The 23,213-nt window shown below is 39.3% G+C and overlaps 1 protein-coding gene across 3 annotated transcripts in view; it reads left to right on the top strand.

Annotated features, from left to right (window-relative positions):
- ADAMTSL1 (ADAMTS like 1) overlaps positions 1-23,213 on the top strand; it is a 443,632-nt gene that overhangs the window by 326,351 nt on the left and 94,068 nt on the right. For 2 of the 3 annotated variants that reach the window (XM_071802343.1, XM_071802345.1), the window contains 4 exons: positions 10,283-10,333; positions 13,066-13,270; positions 14,587-14,734; positions 18,012-18,096. In XM_071802343.1, the coding sequence (XP_071658444.1) occupies positions 10,283-10,333; positions 13,066-13,270; positions 14,587-14,734; positions 18,012-18,096 (489 nt within the window). The remainder of the gene's footprint in view (positions 1-10,282; positions 10,334-13,065; positions 13,271-14,586; positions 14,735-18,011; positions 18,097-23,213) is intronic. The other variant, XM_071802344.1, reaches the window with a different exon arrangement.

The raw sequence follows: 23,213 nt of genomic DNA, 5'->3' as shown, positions 1-23,213 counted from the left end.
ATTTGAAATGGTTGTTTCTTCCCCACAAATTGTGTTCTGCCTCAACAAACATTACAAAGTGTGAGAAAACAAATTGTTCACGATACCACCCCATGATCAACATACGTCTCTTAAGTGTTAGTGAGATGGAAAGAATTCTCTTGGGTAAAAATGTTGGAAAATCCTTGTCATCACAACTAGAGGCATTATTTTTATGGGTTTTTTACATTTTTTTCCTTAATAAAAAGCTTACTTGCAGTCATGGTAGCTTGTAAGAATGTAAAGCAGCCCCTCACAAAAGACCCCTCTCTGCTCCCATGTTGAGCATTCTTCCTTAGAAGATAAATAGTGAAAATGCTAAAATCACAAGGTCAGATTTCCCATGTATAAGAGAAGGAAAAAAATCACAAAAAGGAGCAGTTCTTTGTTTCACTGATTCCCCTGAACTTCAGTGGAAGACACTCTGCAGCCACTCATAAACCACAAGCATTTATTTGTGTAATCTAAACCTTTTGGTCCTCTTGTGTGGCTTTACCAAATGATGGCCTAGTGCAGCCTATCAAGCATGCATGCAAGGGTGCCCTAAAGACCTTCATTTACCTGCTTCCTTCCCTTTAAACTAGTTTTGTGCCAAGTTTGATAAAGCAAGTTCAAGTAAGTGTCACCCGAAAAAGTCACTGTGGCCCTTCAGATTGCTGAGGGTTGCCACAGAAGAAAGTTGTCCTAGCCCATAAAGAAGGATGCCTTAGGGATATATGGGACTACATATCCACCCAACTGAGGATGATTGCTTCCCAAAACAGGTATAGCAGCTTTAGACAAGCTAGGTATTAGCAGAGCATAACAAATCACTCCAAACTCGAGATAGTTTTTACCTCTTCTAGAAAGTTTTCATTAAAGTTCAATGACTTTTCATAACTGAAGTTAACACTTAAGGGTTCTTTGTCATTAAAGATACATTTACCCAGAGTGTATGGCAGTTTATATTCCTTTGTTCTAATAAACACATCTTTAGTGGCAATTCTGTTTGTAAATAATTAAAAGCCAGAAATGTTCTCATATATTTTTAAATCCGAAGTGAAAATCTCCCAGAATTAAAAAGTGGAAATATCAAATCTCAAAATCCAACATTATCTCAGTTGTATTGTACATTCTTTAAGTTACATATTTTATCATGTATTTCATTAGGATGTTTTAACGAAATAATATTAATCAGTTAGCTTCACTCTGTGAAAAGTATTTCCTGTTGAGCGTGTATTCAGAAGTGCTTTTTCAACTGCTTTCACACAATGCAACAAGACCATTTTTTCCTTTAACAATAGTCTGCCAAGTTCAGTATCTGACTTACATTGTTCTAGTACATTCCACAAAAAAAATATGTAATTTGTCAGGTTACTTAAATACATCAACAGTTACAACTAGAAACCTTAGTATACTGAAGTTCTTGTATTTTTTCCTCAGTGAGTTTCTCAGATCAAAAACTGTTTCTTTGAATTCTCCTTTGAATGATTTGAGACAAACACCAGTACAGTGGAGGCCAGGTATGATCAAGTAAGAGACCTAAACATGAACATTTCAGAAAAAGGATTGCTGAAAGGTGTGAAGCAATATGGGACCTGTCTTTTAGATTCACCTCTCACAGTACCAATAAGAAAGTAATTTTATGTATCTGCCTTATTTTTTTTTTAAGCCTAAGCTGCTGGGGATTTTTAAATACAGTTCTGAGTCAAATATGTAATTTGCCTGTGGAATTTGTATTATGAAGATTTTCCATACTTTTCCTAATAATTTTAAATGACATATTCCCAGATGGGAAGACAGATGACTGCGTGGTACATGGGAGGAAAGAGAGAGAAAAAACAGCTAGGCAGATGTCAGGAAGCAATTTTTGTTTCATGTAAGACATAGCAAGGCAAAGTTGTTGATATAAAGACCCTGAGGGAAGGGAGAGTCATTGAGAAGTCTCAGGGTACAGGCAGTAACAGAGAGGAATTGGCTTTCTGGAAACATCCTCATGGAATGCCAAATTGCAAATGATTATTTTCAAAAGTGCTTTTGTAAAGAATTCAAGAATCAACATCTCAGACAGAAAACCAGAGGAAATCTGTGGTAACTTCTGGAATCTCAGTGCTTTCTTACGGTCAGGAAGAGGGTAGGTGAAGCAGAACAATGGGGTCAGGAGCAGGATCAAGGAGGACATCTTGGCTCTGCAATGTCTTTGCTGTGTGGGAGCTGCTCAGCTTCAATGATATAAAATGAAGATGTTCGTTTTTCCTGGCAAACTCAGTTCCAGTGAGGCATAGCTGATTAGTGGTTGCTGGCTGGTCCTATGGTGTGTCAATGAACACCACAGAAAATTATTGTGGAAGACCACAGTGGTGCTGAATAAAGCAACTGAGAGGGGTTACTATAGGAGAGCTTACATCAAAATTTTCAGCAAAGGGCAGGCTGAAAAAAAAGTTTAAATGAATACCACGAGTATCATGTGGGTCTGCAATTAGTTGCCTCTGTAGGGATAGTGCATAGAAACATTTTACTTTATTTTGCTTATTGTGGCAATAATTAGCAGTATTGGTGGCATCATGAGTAGCAAAAAAAAGCTCCGTCTGAAGGAACATGAAAAACAAATCAACTTTTTTTTTCTGCAAACCCAGGTTCTCCCATACTCACAGAAGAAGCAGTGTGTGAAAGACTAATTATCAAACATACATGATTTTTACATGTTCCTTTTCTGGTTTATTTAAATGTGGCCTGTCCAGCTAGGTGAGACTGGTAATCAGTGTCTTGCAGGATAGATTATGTGTCATGGCACCAAGTCCCTTTTTGTCTCTACTTACTATCAATGCTCTGTCTGGCTCTTACATCAGCCCTCTTTAGGGTCTATCTCCTGCCTTAGAAAGACCAAAACAAAAGAACAGTTCATTTACAGTCCATTAAGATTTTGCAGCAGTCCACATTTGACTGGCAAATATATGTATAATATCTGCTGATGTGAATAGCACCCAGTTCCATCTAGTCCACTCCACTTACTATGTGGCAAAATCAAATTGAGCATTAAGATTTGACAGATTTAATTAACTGCAAATCTTTTAACTACCCAAAACTTTTCAGGATGGAGGGTTTAGGGAAGCTGTTTACCTGTCATCAGTATCCTTCTGTCTCATATCCTCCAATGAAAGGTGAATGGAATTTTTTTCTGCTTTGAGAAGTCTGGTTAGATTTGACTTAACTGGGTATGCTAAACACATAGGACAACTCTGAGGTTCTATAAGCTGAAAATAACATTTCTTTTACAATAAGAAATATTCCTCTAAAAAGAAATTTTTCCAAGTATGAAAGAGACTTTTACCCCACTCATCATTCACCTACTCATGAGGATATTCTCTGGAGCAACAACAGTGCTGCTTCTAGATTTCATCTTTGGCTTTTAAGTGACATTCCCAGCTGCACTGTTCTGTATTTTCAGCACTCTCCTCCATTTTTTGCATATCTCTGCTACATGTTAATGTGATGTTTTCTGAGTCACAAAAGCTTTGCTGGTGCTTTTACCAGGAGATTTCAATGGTGTATAAAGATTACTAAAAGCATCTTCAACAAAGATTCTAACTTCATGCAGCAACAGTCTCAAAAAATTCATATAAGCAAGACTCTAACACATGGGTTCTGAACACTTTGCCAATAATGCCAGTCTGATATGCAGAGCAAAAATCCTGGAATTTACCTAGAGAATTATCTGTAAGTCTCCCACCAGCAACAATGTTTATATTTGTGGAAAGTTTTGGGAAAAATCTCTAGTTCAAACAAGATTTTCAACACTCAGAGACCTGAGGGAACTCTCAGATATCCACAGTTTATGGAATTCTCCAGCAAAATAGCAAAACCAAAGCTTTTCTTTTGGCATTCTCACTTCACTATCCATATAGGGTCGTGGCAGAGGCAGGCATTAGCAAAAAGAAACTTACACAACATTCTACTTTTTGTTGTTACTTTTAGCTAATCTAACAAGAGCAATGAAGTACAAGTAAAAGCACACCAAAAAATGCTAGGAGATTATGACCATTCAGAGTAACTCCGCCTAGTGAGAAGTCCACAATATACTTGGTGATGTGGAAGTGTTTAATTTTTCCTGGGAAACAGTGCAAGACACGTGCATGAACACTTTTATGTATTTCCTTCAGAAGAAAATGAGGTGATAATAAGTAAATATGAATGATTAAAAGGGCAACATAGAATATCCTCTTAATCAGTATCAGAGGTCTCCTCACTTCATTACAAATTGACAGTTGAAGCAGGAATTTTTCAAGTGCATACTTTTTCCTTGCTATCAGCTTCCCTAAAGCTATTATATTAGATGGCAAATATAAGCCAAGTATCACAGCAGTGCAGTTGATTCCATTTTCACTAAATTCTTTCAGCAAGATGAACAAAACTGGAATTCTAGTATGTTCCTAAAGAGACAGGCTGCACTTTCAGGTTTACACAGCAGCAGCCATAGATTTGCAGTGATGAGAGGGTTTTGAGACACAATGACTCATTTATTGTTATTGCCCTTGAGTGGGGTATATGATACATTTAAACTTAGTTTTGAATACTTTTTAATATAAAATATGCAAATTTTTTACAACACCACAGCTTTTTTCATGGATCTGAGACACCGGTAATGACAATGCCCTTTCCGGATCTCTGCCTCAGGCAAATGGTAATTTCTGTGGATTTGCATTTTTACTGAAATTCTTAATTTGTTACAGGGAGATTGAGAAAGCCTTTCTGTCTTGCATTGCTCTCTGAACCTTGGTCGCTTCTGCTTGCAGGGTCTGATCTCAATTTCTGCAGCCAACATCTGCATATGAATATTCTAAAGACAGCAAGAGATGGCCTTTCCCAGGGGAAGATGAGATGCGAAGGTTTTAGTCATAAAAGTAGAAGACATGATAAGCCTTTTCCACCAGCATGGCTAAAGTTGCATGTGCTGGAAAACTGAGACTGGTATTAGCAAAAAGTATGTTGCCTGCAAGTGAAAGAGCACAGTCAACAAACATCAGTCAGTCAAACTGCATATTTATGGAGGGTGATTTAGAACAGTTCAGAATTTACTGAGGGACTACTGAGGTTTCTGGAGAAATGAGCTAGTGTGATGCATTGTGCATGAAAAAGGGGCCAAAGTTTAGGAGTTCAGAAACAATTCAGGAAAGGAACTATCAGGTATGTTTTCAGGAAAGCTGAATTCGAAACATTGATAGATGGGAGTAGAAATGGTAGTAGGTAGGAGTTGTAGACAGAGAAGGAGCTGATAGCAGTGGCAATGTTCTGATAGTCCTAATCAGGGTCACCTGAGTTCAAGAGCAGGGTAAAGATAAGCTGCAGATACTCCTAATGCCTAGAGACAATTTTATTACGACAAATACTCAAAATCATGAATTTCTGGGCAGGGCAAAAGGCATTTAAATTAAGCTGGAAAATTATTTTGTCAGAACAGGCAGGGAGGGTATGCCAGGAAGTATCTGTCAAAGTGTTAAAAGGTGTGAATTGCAGAATAAATTAAAATGCTGTTTATCCAAACCACCATAAAATACTAAACTGAATAAAAAAGGGAGAAGATTTTTAGAAGCGTTACAGTCATGCTACAGGAAGGAAGCGCTTTTGCTGCTTCCAGGTGATAATACCCATTTCAAGCCCTGTGAAGGGATTAGTTTTTAGCAGTCTATGGCAATGATGACCATATATTTCTTAGAATTTAAAATCTCTACACCATGAACAAGTCATTTATGATAAATGTGAGGTACTATTCACTGAACAGACATGCTGTCTAAAGTGTGAGGCTTTTCTGGAGGTCAACACAAAAGGATAGCAGTACTTTGCATTTTAAGTAGGTTATTTAAGCATCCTCACTTCATTTTTAAATGTTCAGGTAGGGGATACTGATATTTACTTATCTGTAAAATAATACAACCATATAAACACATACATAAATACAAAATATATGGTAGTTCTTCAAGTTACACACTGATAGAGTGCAAAGTAATAAGTTGATCATAATACTATCTATGTCTCAGGGTGAAGCATGGTGGTCCAAAACCCAGAAATGTAAGTCACATCAATAACATAACTGAGAATTGTGATACCTGCAAAAATAGGCATTCAAAAGCCACTGTTGCCTGTACCTGTCGTGTTACTGTATCTATATCATCTCTGAATGGAAATACTTTTACAAAGTAACACATGGGAAACATTAAAAGACACCATCTATTCGAGGGCCTCAGTACCTGTGTTTCAGGTCAGAAAGTGTTGTAACACAAGGTGAGGGGTGGATGCAGTATCACACACTGCCTTAGTGTCAGGATTTGTAGTGTTGAACCGGAGATTTTTTCATAAGCCTGTCATCTGTCCTGTGATAATCATAGCTCTCAGGGAAATGCTGGCTCAGATGTTAAACTCTTGTCTGTTGTGATGAACTTTTTCAGGTCTTCTGAGTGTTTCCTTTCACTTAATGAATTAGCTGTCTGCAGGCAACTTAAGCTGCTGCAATTTTTTATTATTATTTGCTATGCCATTTGATTGCTATCCATATCTTAGACATACTTTGGACCATTGTTTAGATGGCAGAGTCCCCACCATGCAGGTCATTTACTCTCAAGTCTGTCAGATTTCAGTGAAGGCCTAAGTGTTGACTGTGCAAGTCCCTGTCAGAAAAGACTGACTCCGGACAGGAGTGTGGGCAGCCTTATGCCTGCAGCATAAGTAGGAAACCCCCAGAAAAACAGATCCCACAGCAGAAGTGAAGGATGCAAGCTGGAGGTGTGCAGGTGTCCTGCAGAGGCTGGGCACCGGCATGACAGGGTGCAGGAGCACCCACACAGGAGCAGCAGGTGCCCCTATTCACTCCCAGCCTTGACACTCATCCCCATGCAGGTTCACACTACCCTGAGGCATATCAGGAGATGTTCTTTCTCTCTGCTGGCTTCTCTCCCAGCTCCAGCCCCAGTACCCCTGCTTGGCTCAGCAGGTGCCTGACCTGAGAGCCATGGCCATGGAGGAGAGGCAGGCAAGAAGGGCTGATGCCTGGTCAGAAGGAGTTATTCGGGAGCTAGAGGACAAAGGCATTCATGTCTGTCATTCATACTAAGGGGGTAGCTTAAGGAGGAAAAGGAGCTACCAAGAGGACGATGCCAAACATGGCTTTCAAGGAGCATTGCTGCAGATACCTGTCCCAGGAGAAAGCTGAACATTTGCAGAGGTGGCAGGCCTGGGTGCAGCACACCCACCTCTGGCATGTGCAGCTCCCCTTCCAGCTGGACTTGTGCCTAGGAAGACCAACTGTGCTGAAGCTGCCAGCACTCAGGAGGAAAACAAACCAGTCTGCAGAGTATATGACACAACTTGTTGGTCTGAAAGGCATGGGAGATTTCAGACATATGTAACACAACAGGTCTTCAAAATAATTTATTTTGTGTTCCTGCTACTGCCAAAGCAAGTTTGCTCTAGGTGTTGTGCGAATGAGTCCTGTTAGCTACTCCCAAGTCAGCCAGAAATATCAGTGTAGTGGAGGAATTATTATTATTTTCTCTGTTAATTTAACACACTATCCCCTTTGCATTGTCTGAGTAATGTACAGTGAACAAAGCCCATCAACTAGATGTCTTCTGTCTTTTTAATAGGAGTATGAAGGGCTGATAGATTAATGGAATTTAAACTAATTTATCCTGTCAAAAAGTACAGGACTCATCAAAGTAATCTCTTAAGACATTTTTCAAATAGAACACTTAAGCTGCTGGTTTGGGGTTTGTTTTGTTTGGGGATTTTTTGTTTGTTTTGTTTGGGGTTTTATTTGTTTGTTTGTTTTGTGTTTTTTGGTTGGTTTGGTGTTTTTTTGTGGAACACACACACAAAAAACCCCAACCCATTACAAGCTAGGAAAGATGCAGTTGCCATTAATGGTACAATGGCTGTCTGCTGTTCTGCTGTATCTTCAAGCTGATTTTTAGAGTAATAAATTAAGACATTGTCTATTATTGTGGTATTTTTCTTCCTCACTTGCACAATTACAGTGTCAGTAGTTCTGTGGAACTCTATACCATTTACAGAAATGCAATTTATATATGCAAAATTCCTCAAGGGTAAAACCTTTCCAATGACAATATTAATCTAGTGCTTTGTAAAGGTTATTTAATCTTCATAACGTTGTTTGGATGTGGTACTGTTATTTCCATTGGAATGGTCTTGGATATTATGCATTCTAATGCATGTAGACCTGGATTATGCATACAGACCATGTTTATTAGAAAGAAACATTTCTCACTCCAATGAGTGAGAAATGTTTTGAAATCTCTTTCTTTCTTAGGCAGTAGATGCTTTTATAGTATAATTATTTCATTTCTGAGCTTGGTATATTAATCTTTTTTCCAACCGCTCCTCAGCAAACTGATGAGCTGGAAAGTGCAAAAGGCTTCAGGGTGGAACTTCACCAGTGGTAGAAGAGTCAGGAAAACAGCAGATTCCCAAAAACACGACGAAAAAAAAAGATCCACTTCCATTTTCTTAAAACACTAGTAAACAATTTCTCAAACTTTTCTAGGCCTTTACCCATCAAGCTAAGTTCATTTGCCATTATCTAAATGACCCATTTGTCTTTTCCAAAATTTCCCAGTGCCAGACCTGCTTTTCCAAAGTTTCCCAATGCCAGACCTGCATTTCCAAAATTTTTAGAGTTTTGTGGAGACAGGCAGATCTCCGAAGATGCAAATATGCACACTGACACAGAGGGCTCCTGTGACTGCAGAGGTTGCTATGCTTAGAGGGACCTGTATAGTCCCCATCACACACCTCCATGGCTCCAGCACCTGCCTGTGCTTTAGCTGGAAAATTCCAGCTTGCTGACCTGGCACTGACTCCTCGCTGTGAAAACACAATGAGATCCATTCTCCTATCACAGACAAGTTATGCACATAAAAACCCTGTTGACTGAAAGGAGAATAGAGCCCTTTGGCCTTAACGTGACAAGACTCCTTTGAATGCTTACATCATTTTTCAGTGAACTGTGTTGAGGACAGAGAATACTTTCCCCCTTCCCCCTCCTTTGATCCTTCCCCTTTGCAGAAATCCGCAGGAGCGTATCTAGTACCTCTTATCAGTATAAGGCTCTCAAAAAGAATCTTCATTCTTTTCAGCCAGTCTCCTCACTCCCTGCCTTGGGTAGGAACACACTTTTTATTTTAATGCAATTGGTATTCACTCTGATATGTCTGCCCATCTGCCCCATCCAGTCCCCTGTTGCACAGTGGCTTTGATGAAACTGATAGGTGAGATGCTTTGTGATCATCTTTTTGATGTTAATAGATATATCTGATAGCTGGTAGACAACACGGGTAGAATTACTCTGAGTCAGAATCCACCAGAAGGGCTAGAAATTCTGTGACACCCTGTAGTTTCCTTCAAGTCAAGTGACATCCACCTCACACATAACTGGCATGATAATGATTCAGATAACTACTAAATTTGCTCTAAACTGTTGTTTTCTATAATCTCTAGATGTTATATCATTTAGATATTATACCAATAACACTACAGCAAACCAGGCAAACTAGTCATGACAACACAAAAAACAATCAAACAATAACCTGATACATTATTGTTCTCTTCAGCTCCTTTTGTCTTCCAGAAAAACCCAAAAAAAAGAGGTAGGTTCTGAAGATAATGAGATTTGACTGACTTAAGGTGGAGAAGAAAGAATTGAGGATTTGAATTCTTGCACTGAAAATCCCTGAATTTCTAATCTTGACACCTATAAAAGAAAAATAAAAAAAATTACCCAAAGGGCAGAAACAACCATATAATAGTCTAAAAAAGGGCTTGACCAAGGGCTCTCTCAAGTATATAGAAGTTCCCGTATTGTTTTCAGTGACTTTAGATCCAAGCTCCAAGAAACTATTAAGTGTAGAACTATTTTTTTTTTTTTTTAATGGCAGATAACAACCTTATAAATTAAAAAAAAATATTTGGAACACTCATTTGGTAAACTTGTGGTAATGGATTGGTTCTTAATCAAATGGTGATGTATTCATAAGAATAAAGTAGTAATTGGTTGTTTATTCTTTGAACAATTTGGGAATAGTAGGGTGTGAGCATAAGTTTTTCCTTAAACGTGATAACTTAGGTAAAATATCTTGTTAGGTTGCTGGTTTTTGGTTTTGTTTCTTGGGTTTTTTTGTAATATTGTGTAAAAAAAAGTTGTATAATGTAGTCATTTAGTGTTTATTTTATTATGTGTACCTTCTACTCAGAGGGTTGGCATTATTGTTCCTAACAGTGATGGATACAAGCAGATCATGCCCTATGACCTCTACCATCCCCTTCCTCGGTATGTAAAACCATCAACAAGATGCTAGGATTAACAAATATGTTTATTTATTTTTTTCCTCTGCTCTGCATTTCTACTTTGCTCTTAAACTAAGATAACAGATGCTGCTTTGCTCTTGCTCTGAAATCCTGCAGACAGACCTGGAATTGTTAAGTGCTAACCTGTTGTTACAAATTCTGTTGATGCAGAACTGAAATGGTATTCCAGCTGAAGAAGCAATGCAGACTCATTGTGTGTGGTCCCTTTCTTTCCCTCTTTCTTCATCCCCCACCCCCACCTCCCTTTTCCTCTCACACCTCTCCTTTTTCTAACCTTCACTCATTTCTGGACAGGACTATAACCTGTGGCTTTGTAAATGAACCATCAGATTTCCTCTCTCTCTCTCCAACAGTGCTGCTTCTTGCATGCTTATAAATTGTGGGATTTTGTGTTTAGACAGTATTTGTGCTGTGATCCTGCAAACCCATGCTAATGCCTTCTCCAAGGGCATCCATTGGCTTTTCTAAGAAATCATAGATCAGGGGCAGGAATAGGATCAAGGCCTGATTCGTATTATTCATTATCTCACGATTAAAATGTCTATAATGTAAGACTTGAGATTCTTATGGAAGAAATAGTCACACGAATACTTAGTCTTAAAGCAGTGAATAAGACTGGTGCTGATAAAGATGTTTAGTAACTGAAGGATAATAACATTTTTCTTTTGAAATACTGCCTGGACACACAATAGTATTGCACTGTGTTTCCTTCTTCATTAAATTATTGAGTCATGGAATATGAAATCACAAAAAGAAACCCCTAGGCAGCTTGTTAGTCTCATGCTGGTGAGGAAAGGACCTCCTTCAAACGATGGTGAGGCCTAATGCAGAGAGCTTTCAGCATCAGTGTGTGAGTGCGATACACTCAAATTCAGCAGTTTTCTGACAAATCAGGGACCCACCCAAACTGTGAGTGAGAAGACAAGGAGGAAAGCAGTTTACTTGCCAAGTATTGTGGCTGCCATTCATGTTGACACACTCTATCAATGATCTGTGTCATTTGAATTAGACTTTCCCTAGCTGAGTGTTTATGGTTATGAACACACAGTCATTTATCACCAAATATTTGTGAGATACATTCATAAAATAGATATTGCAGCTAATTATTTTTCCCTTTTCTCTGTTCTTTACAAAAAAAAAAAAAGTTTGTTTTTCAATTTTGTACAAGTGACGTGTACATTGACAAAAGACGTAGAACAATTTCGTATCAGAGAATGATTCAGCAGTACTTAACAGCAGAGGGACTGTATTTAAGGAAAAAGCATTCTAAGATAGGCAGAGACTTTTTTACTGCTGAAGAAAAGCCAAAATAAGGATCAAAATGCCCTGAGGTATTTGGCTTTCAGTAACACTGAAAGCAAAAACCAAAATCATTCCCTGAAAATGATCAAAAGTCTGAGACTGTTTCTCAAGATGTTCTGGATTACCATCTCGCCGTGTAACACTCCCTTTACATCCACTCTCCGAACCACACTATTCTCCATTAAAACCTCTCATTGACTGCTCAGGCTGCAACCGCTGGCTGGGACCTCTGTCCCCCTTTTTCCCCCTGGTGCTTCCCCTCTTCTCCCTCTCCTCCACTCTCAAATGTGCTCCACAAACACGACTCAAGTCTTCCTCCCTCGCACTGAGAGGGAAGACACAGCCACATCTCCTCCAAACCTCAGAGGCATCAGAAACTGAACAGATCATGAGGCTCACATGTGAGAAGGCCAAGTCATTGGGATAAAATAAGTCTTTGCACTGAACCTGCAGAGTCTAGGCAAAACAAATACAAACAAACAAAAAATGTGGAGTGTTGCCAGGTAGACAGGAAAAGCACATTTACACAGCTTCAGGCATTCACAGGATTATAGAGGAATAGCCACACTGCATCATGACAATGATCCTTGATCTTCTCTGTGACAATGGCTTGAATATAAGTGAGGAAATGCCAGACTATTTAATGTGGACAAACTGTACACGTATAAAACAATACATCCATGTATACATACGCATCACTGTAAAAGAAGGATCATTCTCGTAAGATGCACAGCTTTTCATAAGGTACACATTATTCTGTGGATTTATCACTGCATTCTCAAATGGCACCTGTAGAGAAAAGATGGTTTCTCAGTGCCTCTCACTGCATCAATTGTAAGGAAACAAGGCACATGTGGTTTATTCATCAGAGGCCACATATCCTATCGGTATAGCCACGTCTTCTTTTTGCTAATATCCTCCCGTCTTCTTTTTTTTCCACATCTTCTGTTGTTTCCCTGGAAAGAAACAATGCTGTTTCCCTGTATGTTCTTGCAAGAGAAGCATCAGCTTCACAACACACTGAGCTTCCAGTGATTTGTGGCAAAAAATTCCTCAGAACATGACAAATTGTGAAGATATGATAATCCCGTGAACTAAATACAAGTAATTAAGAGTATTTAGAGTTTCTGTGGTAGTAGTAACTGGTTTAGTGGGGTAAAGGAAATTTCATATTACTAACCTGTGATTTAAAGATGGTCACCATTAGAGTGCTTTGCTGTTATAGCCATGTATGAATATAAATATAAATATAATTCATTCTTACTGACAGTAATCAGAAAAAAAAAAATCCTCCTGCAGATAGAAGTTTATGCATTTGTGGGGGTGGAGGTGGGGGTACCTGGGGTTCCTTTCCTGAATATCTCTCTGGTTTGTTTTTTCTTTTTTCCCCAGATGGGAGAGTACACCCTGGACTGCCTGTTCCTCATCTTGTGGAGGAGGCATTCAAAGCCGCAGCATCTCGTGTGTGGAAGAAGACATTCAGGGGCATATCAGCCCTGTGGAAGAATGGAAATGCATGTATACTCCAAAGATGCCTGTTGTCCAGCCTTGCAATATATTTGACTGCCCAAAGTGGCTTGCTCAGGAATGGTCTCCGGTAATCAGCTTACCTTTGTTGGTTTTGTAAGCATTAGGAATGCAACTTAAATTATAATCTATTGAGCTTGTGGAAGCAGAAACATTCACTGCTTTCTTTCCTTATTACCATGACCTCTTTTTAAAATTATGCTATTTGTCTAACGGCAAAGTGAATACTCAGGAATAATGTATTAATAAGATAAACATGATTAAGGAGAATTATGGAAAAATAAATCAGATCAGTAATGTTAATTAGTGACCTTCTACTAATAGTATACTGTGAACATAAATAAAATGCACAAAACAAAACCAGTAAGCATGTAATGGTATATCTTTATTACAACTTTTCAGCCATAAATTGAACATTATTAATTGCTGAGAAATTTCCAGCAATATGTAAAGCCATAAACTACTCTGCTCTTTGATACTTGTAGTTATCTGTTTCTGACTCGCCTTTCCTTCTGTATGAAGGTAAATATCTTTGAAAGGTCTTTCTTCAAAAGTAGAAAAGTACTCTGATAATGGGGGATTGGAAGAGATGATCTTTCAAGGTCCCTTCCAAACCCAAACATACTGTGTGATACTGTGATACTTGAAGGCTTAATCTTGAATGTAGTTTCTCACAGCCCCAGTTTCAAAATTAGTAAAATGGATTTCAGAAGCTAAGCTAGCTACTCACAGGTGATTGCAAAGTATTTAGTGATTGCCAGATGAAAGCTGCTATCCAAGAGGAAAGTAATATTGGTATTATCCTTACCTTTTTCCCTTGGTTGGTAGTTTTGATCCTTTCCTGTGCAACCACTTATTAAAAAATCTGAACAGGAGGAAAAATTTATGTACCTTACCAAAAATAAATGAAAAAATACTTGAGAAGGTGTTTGAGGAAAGAAAGCCTAATAGTTTCCCATTATGTTTGATACCATGTTCCAAAATAGCTGAGTGTCACCCTTGTTAACTCATAAGCCCCAGTACTTTGTCCAAGCAAAGCAGAGTGAGTCCAGATGAAAATGACAGGGTGTTACTGAGTATATTCAGTATGGGATGAATGGCCACAAGCCAAGTAGCCAATGCTGAGTGACACTGCAAAAGAAATCCAGCAGCAAAATGCCCAAACCAAGTAAATGTGCAGAGCAAAAAGGCAAAAATTTCTGTTTGTTTTGTACGTTATCCATAACTACCAAATATATTACGAATAATTTATGTTTAGGGTTGGGTGTTTCTGCGTCGTGTTTTGCTCTCTGATGTCCACATACTTTTACTGCATATTCCCCTTTTATTTATTACTCCTGTGACGTATCACACACACCTTTTTTTAATTTATTTTTTTTTCCCCAGTGCACTGTGACCTGTGGACAAGGACTCAGATACCGTGTGGTACTTTGCATTGATCACAGGGGGATGCATACAGGAGGTTGTAGTCCTAAAACAAAGCCACACATAAAAGAAGAATGCATCGTACCCACTCCTTGCTACAAACCAAAAGGTAATGAGGCAGAAAGATTCTCATAATTTTTTTCAGCAATCTTATATGTTGAGCAGTTTTGTTGCTGGTAGCGCTGTTTCCACCTACACTGAGTTGTAAATTTGCACCTTTGAGGTCTGCCATTCTTGTTCCAGTCTGCCTACTAGCAACTTGGAGGGAATGCTGGATCCTTCCTCTTTCTTGCAAGCTCTGGGTTATTCACTGTGAATTTGTGATCCAGCAGACCAAGCTGTATAAATATAAATTTGACCATACTGTAAGCAGGTTTGATCTCACTGATTGTATCTGGGCTAAATTAATAACTTGGAGCTTGAAATAAGTAAGAAGCAAGCATTGTATATCCCAATATGAAGTTCCTCTTACTAGCATGGCTGCAAAATTTGGCAGACTGTTAGACTTGAAACATCTTATAGCAAGGAATATTCACAAATTAAATTGAAAAGTTTCCTGACTTAGGCCTCAGACAGAGAACAATACAGGGGTAAATCCCCCATATTTTTTGAGAGAGGAAGAAAATATTTCTTCAGTTGTTTGGAGGTCCTTATGGGGCGGGAATGTTAGTAAAGTTCTGGAGACTGGAGCTGATGAATGAGCTATGGCCAGGTGCAGCAGACACAGGTATTTGACCATTTCAGAAGGTACATGAGTGTCCATATGTTTTTGCATGTATACAAACTCTATCAACGCAACCACTGTTTCTGTGTGCTGACTAACCTATGAAAATTTCTGGGCTATGACAATGCAGGTGAACTTAATTTTCCTAAACTGGACACTTAAACTGTACCACAAGAAGAAATTAATTTCTTTTAAAAAATAATTTACTATCCTGATAAGACAACTTACTATGAAGCTCTGTGAAATAAGAATGACCCATGACCTTGTGCTGATCCAAGTTGGAAGAGTAAAATTTGGGACTTCAATTTCTGCACTCAGTGGCCCATGGTGGGTACACTTGCAAAGTTTCTAGATTCCAGTATATCTGGAACATGAGAATTCACTGTGTCTGCCAGCCAACAAAGTGGCAAAACCCAGACACGGCCTCTGGGGACCAATGGCTGTGTTTGCACTGTATTCTGCTAGCTAACATGAGCTCACTCCATCCACCTTCCAAGATGAAAAAGAAAAAAAAAAGACCCTGTGACTGTGTTAGCATGACTCTGAGCCACATGTGGAGATCCAATGGGTTTGGGCTCAGTCAGCTGCCTTTATGGGGCTTTATCTGTTTATGGTGTTCAGAGTACAGGTAGAGCAACATCCTGTCTGCCTGCAGCACTCAGTGTAAGCAAAAAGCAGTAATAACCCCAAAAAATCAGGCATTTCAAACCACCCACAACTGACTTCTTCTGCCTAGGGAACCTGAGAAGGACGCAAAATCAACTAAGAAAGCCTTGCTTGTCTACATCTGTCAAGAAGTCTCTTCCAATGGGACTTGTCTGAGAAAAAAAGTAAATCGCTGTTTGATGGAAGCCCACCCTTGCAACAGAGTGGCATCTTTACCTTGGACAAACTCTCATACTGCCCTTTACAGTATATATGCACAGTATATATACAATATACATATATACAGTGATTAATTTCTGGCTGTAGGCAGTTGTTTGTTTCTTCCATTTTTTCCCCATAGTATGGAACATATTACATGAAGCATACTGTTTTGCTTGGGTTTGATTTTACTTCTCATCTTGTTTCTGCAACACTCTCACAGTTCTATCTCCACAATGCAAGTGACAACATTTGAAACTCCATGTTCCTGGAGGCTGAATCGTGCTCTCAGAAGAGAGTTGGACCAGATGATATCCAGAGGTCTCTTCCAGTCAAAATTGTTCTGTTTATGTGCTGGAAAATTGTCGCTTTTATTTCACAAATCTGGAGGTAGAAATTTAAAGAAGTAGGGGTAGCAAAATACCTCTCCTCTACTGAATGTTTTAGTCTTAGGCTGCTTTTCTTTCTGCAGCTGGATTAACATGAAACAGAAAAACAGAAGAAGACAAAAAATGTGGAATTACCTCTTCTAACACACTGCGCTAAACCAAAAAAGAAAAGTAATTTAAAAAATCACATAACAGGCGACAGTACGCAAGAGCTTTTGCTTTTTACAAACACTTGCATCTAAGCAAAAAAGCACAGAAGTAAGATCTGGCTTTCCAAAATCCATAAAACAAGCTGCAGAACATATAAATAGAAACATCTCCTACGTATTTTGGATAACAAATACAGTAAAACATAGATTAAACTAAAAGCTCTGCTGGCAAATATTCATCCTTAAATGACACTAATAAATATGTTAGAGTAAGAGCTTGGCAAGCAATTTCTAAAAGTCATAGTAACTCTATTACTGTCCTTTTTTTCCTCAGTTAATAACTTGCTCCAAATAAATTTGTTTGACTAAACTTGCAGTAGCTGTGAAATCAAGTTGTGAGTTGTAGTTCCTCTATGACATGTGGGAAATTTCTTGTGCATACATGAAAGGTTCACTGTTGTGCACAACACAGAAAATTCCTGACTATCCTGAATGACAGTAATCTGCTCCCATTGGCAAGTACAAACCCATGAATTATATGAACCTGAAAGGCTTAGGTGATTTGTGAGTGGCAAACAGGTCTGGCCGTGATTCTCCTCAGTGGCCTGAGTCTTGTTGCGTTTAAGTTGTGTTTTTTTCCCCCAGTCCTGGTCCAGAACATTTTGTTGAAATGCAGAGCTCCTTCTCAAATTATAATGCCAAATTTGCTCTTACTTTATACCCCCATTTTATTACCATTTCTCTGTTTTTCTGCTGTATCACTCATCAAATCAGGAATTTCTTCCTTTTTGTAATCCATCAAAAACAAGCTTAATATGTCTTCTGAAGTTCTAAAATTTAAGGGATGACACAGAGATTTTTATACATTTTGCCTCTGCAGGGTCAGTGGAGGCACATTACACTTGCAAGACTTGGTCCAGAAAACACTTTCCAAAATGCCCACTTTTACAGCCCAATTGCATAGTCTGAAAAGTGACTTAACTTGCATTTCCAGCTTTAGAACATCATAGCACTTCTAACTGCAGCCATACACTATCTGGCCATATAACCCTGGAATAGTTATAATCCAGAAGGACAAAGGAGTTTCTTTCTCTCTCTCCTGCTCTCCTTTTTCTCTCTCTCTTCTTAGAGCTCAGGATCCACGTGGATGAAGCACATGTGCATCACAGGCACGCTCAGCAAGAGAGGGGTGGCTGGTACGCGTAGCAGAGTTGCTTACTGCATGCTTCCTATTTTCACATGCTTGTGTTTGTTCCATAGAGAAACTTCCTGTGGAAGCAAAGTTGCCGTGGTATAAGCAGGCTCAAGAGCTGGAGGAAGGAGCAGTGGTGTCTGAAGAACCATCGTAAGTCTTAATAATTTGCTTACAACAGGTTCTTATCATGGGGATATCAGGGCCTTGTGCTGAACTAACAGAGTCCCTTTAAATTGCATTTGGTTTTCACTAGACCATAAAGGCTAAACTCAGCCTTGTGGAAATCAGTGTGCTTAAGGCTGTATCACGCTTAAGTATGAAGAGAATTCAAGAGGGCAAATGCAGATTTAATTTGACCAAGTATATACGTGTTTTATTTGAAGTCAACTACAGTAATATTACAGTGAGAGTTTGTATACCTACTTATAATGGAATCATACAATATAGTAGTTGTATGTTCCCCACTATCATGGTGTATCCACAGCTCAGCACCTTTACTTGTTCTCACAATAACCCTGTGAAGTAAGACGTAAAATACAGTGATGAGTCCACCTTGCCTCTCCTTCCAGGAAGAGTGTGGTAGCAGTAAATAGGCTAGAAACCTCAGGCCCGTAGTTTGGATTGCCTGATCATCACTTACCTCGCCATTTCAGGGATTTCCCCCTCCCTGCTTTTCTAGCCACTTCATGATCTTTGCCTAGCCAGCTCAGTCAGCACCTTGTTCTCATTAGCAGCTCTTCTTCCTGCTGCAGACCCTCTTCGATGGCAGATTGGCATATGTACATACACTGACAGTTATTTCGTGTTAGGGCTGCCTGAAATGTTGGCTACTGTACATTTCCCTCCTACATACATAAAATTAACTCATTACTTCCCTTAACTGTAATTTTTTTCTTTTCCTAATTTTTGTCTTCTGTTTTGTGAACAAAAATACCATTCAGTTATAAAGTGAAGGGTGTAAAATAGTTACAGGTAATGCTAAAAGAAAAACTATTACAAAAAAAAAAGGCTTGGAAAGATCACTTCCACTTAGGGTTGTTACTTGTCTGTTTAATATATCAGTAAGAAGATCTGAGTGTATGAATCTGACCTGATGTAGCCAGGTTTTTCACACACTGCTATTGAAAATGCAGCTTAACAGTTTCTGCTTGTGCTCCATTTCATTAATAGCGGGACTGCAGAAGAAGTTAGAAAAATTAAATGGCTTAAAAACCCCTCAGATTTTCATTCGGAATTGAGTTTTACTGTCATTTATGGATAATTAATCTTACTTAGGCCTATAAAATTGCAATGAAAAGGAAGTTGCAATAAAACTGGTGTACCATATAAACCTGTAGCAATAAGGCTGAGAAATTAGAAACACGGTTGCGATTCTGGTTTGGATTTTTTTATTTTGGAACTGTGATAAATGCACGCTATAACTGTAACCCCTGTACTCAGCTTTAGTTAGTATCCAGTTCCTCCTGGCTGAGCATATGGCATTTTTTATTGCAACTGCAGCTGTGTGTTACATTGAAAAACACTGTTTGTTATACAATATAATTGCAGTTTTGGTATGGTTAATCTGAAGTAATTTGAAATTGGAACATTGACATAGATCTAGAGACATATATAATAAAACCCTCGAAATAAAAATAATTTTAATCCAGCGACTATGTATATACATAAATACATACATATACAGACATGCGTGTGTACACACACAGATTTATAGACACAGATATATTCATACGTGTGTATATCTATTAGTAGCAGCTATCATATGTAATATAATGAAATGTTTCCAGAACTTCACAGACTTTGTAGTTTGATTCGTTCAGAGTCAAAATCTAGAAAATTCAATATTGGTTCACACACTCATTTTTCACTTGTAAAGTGCAGTCTATTTTCTTGTGATTTTTCTTGTGACCATACTAAACCACTTATCTAAGCATACATAGAAAAAGATGTATTATCAGGAAGTTTATCAAAAGGAATTATACTGATATTTGGTCATATCTCGACTTATTTGTACACTAAGAAATTTTTGAGATAGATTTCATGAACAATTTTGACAGTACAATAGAGAAAGAGTATAGAGGTATATATAAGAGTCATATAGCTTTAAATATTAACAAGGCGGTTGTAGAGAACAGGCATAATCTGCAGGGAAAGACGAAGAGGCTTTTGTTTGTCATGATGTGTATTTTAATAAAATGTTCTAGAAAATCTTACAGGTATATTACTTACATTATTAAAACAGACCTTGAGACATACAAAGGGAAAGGAGTTTAAGAATTTTAACGTGATTTAAGTGCAGCAATGACATCTCTTTCACAGTATCACAGTATGTTTGGGATTGGAAGGGACCTCGAAAGATCATCTAGTCCAATGCTCCTGCTGGAGCAGGAACGCCTAGGTGAGGTCGCACAGGAACATGTCCAGGCGGGCTTTGAATGTCTCCAGGGAAGGAGACTCCACACCCTCCCTGGGCAGCCTGTTCCAGTGCTCCGTCACCCTCACTGAGAAGAAGTTTCTTCTCAAATTTGAGTGGAACCTCTTGCGGTCCAGCTTGATCCCATTACCCCTTGTCCTATCATTGTTTGCCACCGAGAAGAGCCTGACTCCATCCTCGTGGCACTCACCCTTTATATATTTATAAACATTAATAAGGTCACCCCTCAGTCTCCTCTTCTCCAAGCTAAAGAGACCCAGCTCCCTCAGCCTTTCCTCATACAGGAGATGCTCCACGCCCTTAATCATCTTTGTTGTCCTCCACTGGACCCTCTCCAGCAGTTCCCTGTCCTTCTTGAACTGAGGGGCCCAGAACTGGACACAGTATTCCAGATGGGGTCTCACCAGGGTGGAGTAGAGGGGAAGGAGGACCTCTCTCGATCTACTAACCACCCCCCTTCTAATACACCCCAGGATGTCATTGGCCTTCTTGGCCACAAGGGCACAGTGCTGGCTCATGGTCATCCTGTTGTCCACCAGGACCCCCAGGTCCCTTTCCCCTACACTGCTCTCTAATAGGTCATTCCCCAACTTATATTGGAACCTGCTATTGTTCCTGCCCGGATGCAGGACTCTACACTTTCCCTTGTTAAATTTCATCAGGTTATTCCCCGCCCAACTCTCCAGCCTGTGCAGGTCCCGCTGGATGGCAGCACAGCCTTCTGGCGTGTCAGCCACTCCTCCGAGCTTAGTGTCATCAGCAAACTTGCTGATAGTACACTCAATTCCCTCGTCTAAATCGTTAATGAATATATTGAATAATTTTGGTCCCAGTACTGAGCCCTGAGGCATTCCACTAGATACTGGCCTCCAACTAGACTCTGCCCCATTGACCATGACTCTCTGGCTTCTCTCCTTAAGCCAGTTTGCAACCCACCTCACTACTCCACTGTCTAGACCACACTCTGTCAATTTAGCTGTGAGAATGCTGTGGGAGACTGTGTCAAAGGCTTTACCGAAGTCAAGGTAGACCACATCCACTGCTCTGCCATCATCCATCCACCTTGTTACGTTCTCATAAAAGGCTATGAGGTTGGTCAAGCATGACTTGGTAAAGCCATGCTGACTGCCCCAAATAACCCTCTTCTCCTTGATATGCCTTGAGATGACACCAAGGATAAGCTGTTCCATTACTTTCCCAGGGACAGAGGTGAGGCTGACCGGTCTATAATTACCCGGGTCCTCCTTCTTGCCCTTTTTGAAGACTGGAGTGACATTTGCTTTCCTCCAATCCTCAGGCATCTCTCCCGTTTCCCAAGACTTGGCAAAGATGATGGATAGCGGTCTAGCAATGACTTCAGCCAGCTCCCTCAGCACCTGTGGACGCATCCCATCTGGACCCATGGATTTATGGATGTCCAGACTATTTAATTGCGCCCTAACCCAGTCCTCATTGACTAAAGCAAACTCCTCCATTGACCTAGCTTCATCCGGGGTCTCAGGGGTACAGGGCTCCCCAGGACAGCCTCCAGCAGAGAAGAGACAAAGAAGGCATTCAGTAATTCTGCCTTCTCTGTATCTTCTGCCACCAGGGCACCCACCCCATTCATCAGTGGGTCTACATTGCCTCTGGTATTAGTTTTGTCTGCTATGTATTTGAAAAAGTTCTTTTTGCTGTCCTTGACCCCTCTCGCCAGCTGTAATTCTAAGGAGGCCTTGGCTACCCTAGCTGCTTTCCTGCATCCTCTAACAGCAGCCTTATATTCCTCCCAAGTGGCCAGCCCCTGCTTCCATGACCTGTTTATAGTAAAGCACTGTTCTGCTGCAATACAGGCCCTGTTCTGGAAACACAATCTCATCTTTTTACCCCATCTCATGAAAAACTTCAGTGGGATGCTCACGTACCAATACAGTGTGGCACAGTTCAGATGAGGTTCAGTCTGCCAAGGGGTGACATATTATACATTTTTTTATCCCTGCAAAGCAGAAGTCTGGGAGCATGTACCATCTTTATTTTAGACTGAGAAATCAACATGACATTAAATTAAATTAAATTAAATTAAGTTAAATTAAATTAAATTAAAATAAATTGAAATACAGATTTTCACATGTGTTGACCAACAGCTAACATAAAGGGCACAAATTCAGGGTCTTTATGCAAACTTTACCAAAGCCTGGAGATTTCCATGCCTTGTGTTTAGTTTGGAATGACTTTTAATGGTAAAGCATGAGACAGAAAGACCAAATAAAATCTTAGAAAACTTGTGCTGAAAGGGCCATCCATACTATCCCCCACTGTAAACTGTAAGAACCATCTGCATGTTGTTGAATACATAATCTGTTGACAGTGGCCTTGAGCAGTGAACTTCCACATAAAACTGGTTTGCTGCCTCACTACTTATAGTGTTTTTCATTAATGTCTAACTTTAAATACTTATTCCTTTTAGATCCTGGTTATTAGATTGAAAAAGAAAAAAAAAAAAAAGTATGTAATCACATTAAAAAAAAAAAAAAAGAGAGAGAGAGAAAAGAAACCAGAACTCACCAAGATTCAATGAACAGTCAACTCTGATGCTGGTTTCATAACATCACTTTTCTTCATTCAGCTGTGCAGGGATTTCAAATAAATCAACTAGCTGAAAAGCAAGGTGTATTACATGATCATTCACCCTCTCGCCTGTGTTTCGGCAGGTATTTATGCAGAGACATAATACAGAATCACAGAATGTTAGGCATTGGAATGGACCTTAACAGATCATCTAGTCCAATTCCCCTGCTGGAGCAGGAACACTTAGATGAGGCCGCACAGGAAGGTGTCCAAGTGGGTTTTGAAT

Source organism: Patagioenas fasciata, chromosome Z (assembly GCF_037038585.1).
Source record: "Patagioenas fasciata isolate bPatFas1 chromosome Z, bPatFas1.hap1, whole genome shotgun sequence".
Lineage (NCBI taxonomy): Eukaryota > Metazoa > Chordata > Aves > Columbiformes > Columbidae > Patagioenas > Patagioenas fasciata.
The sequence above is the reverse complement of the archived record's forward strand: the minus strand, read 5'-3'. Positions and strand labels throughout refer to the sequence as shown.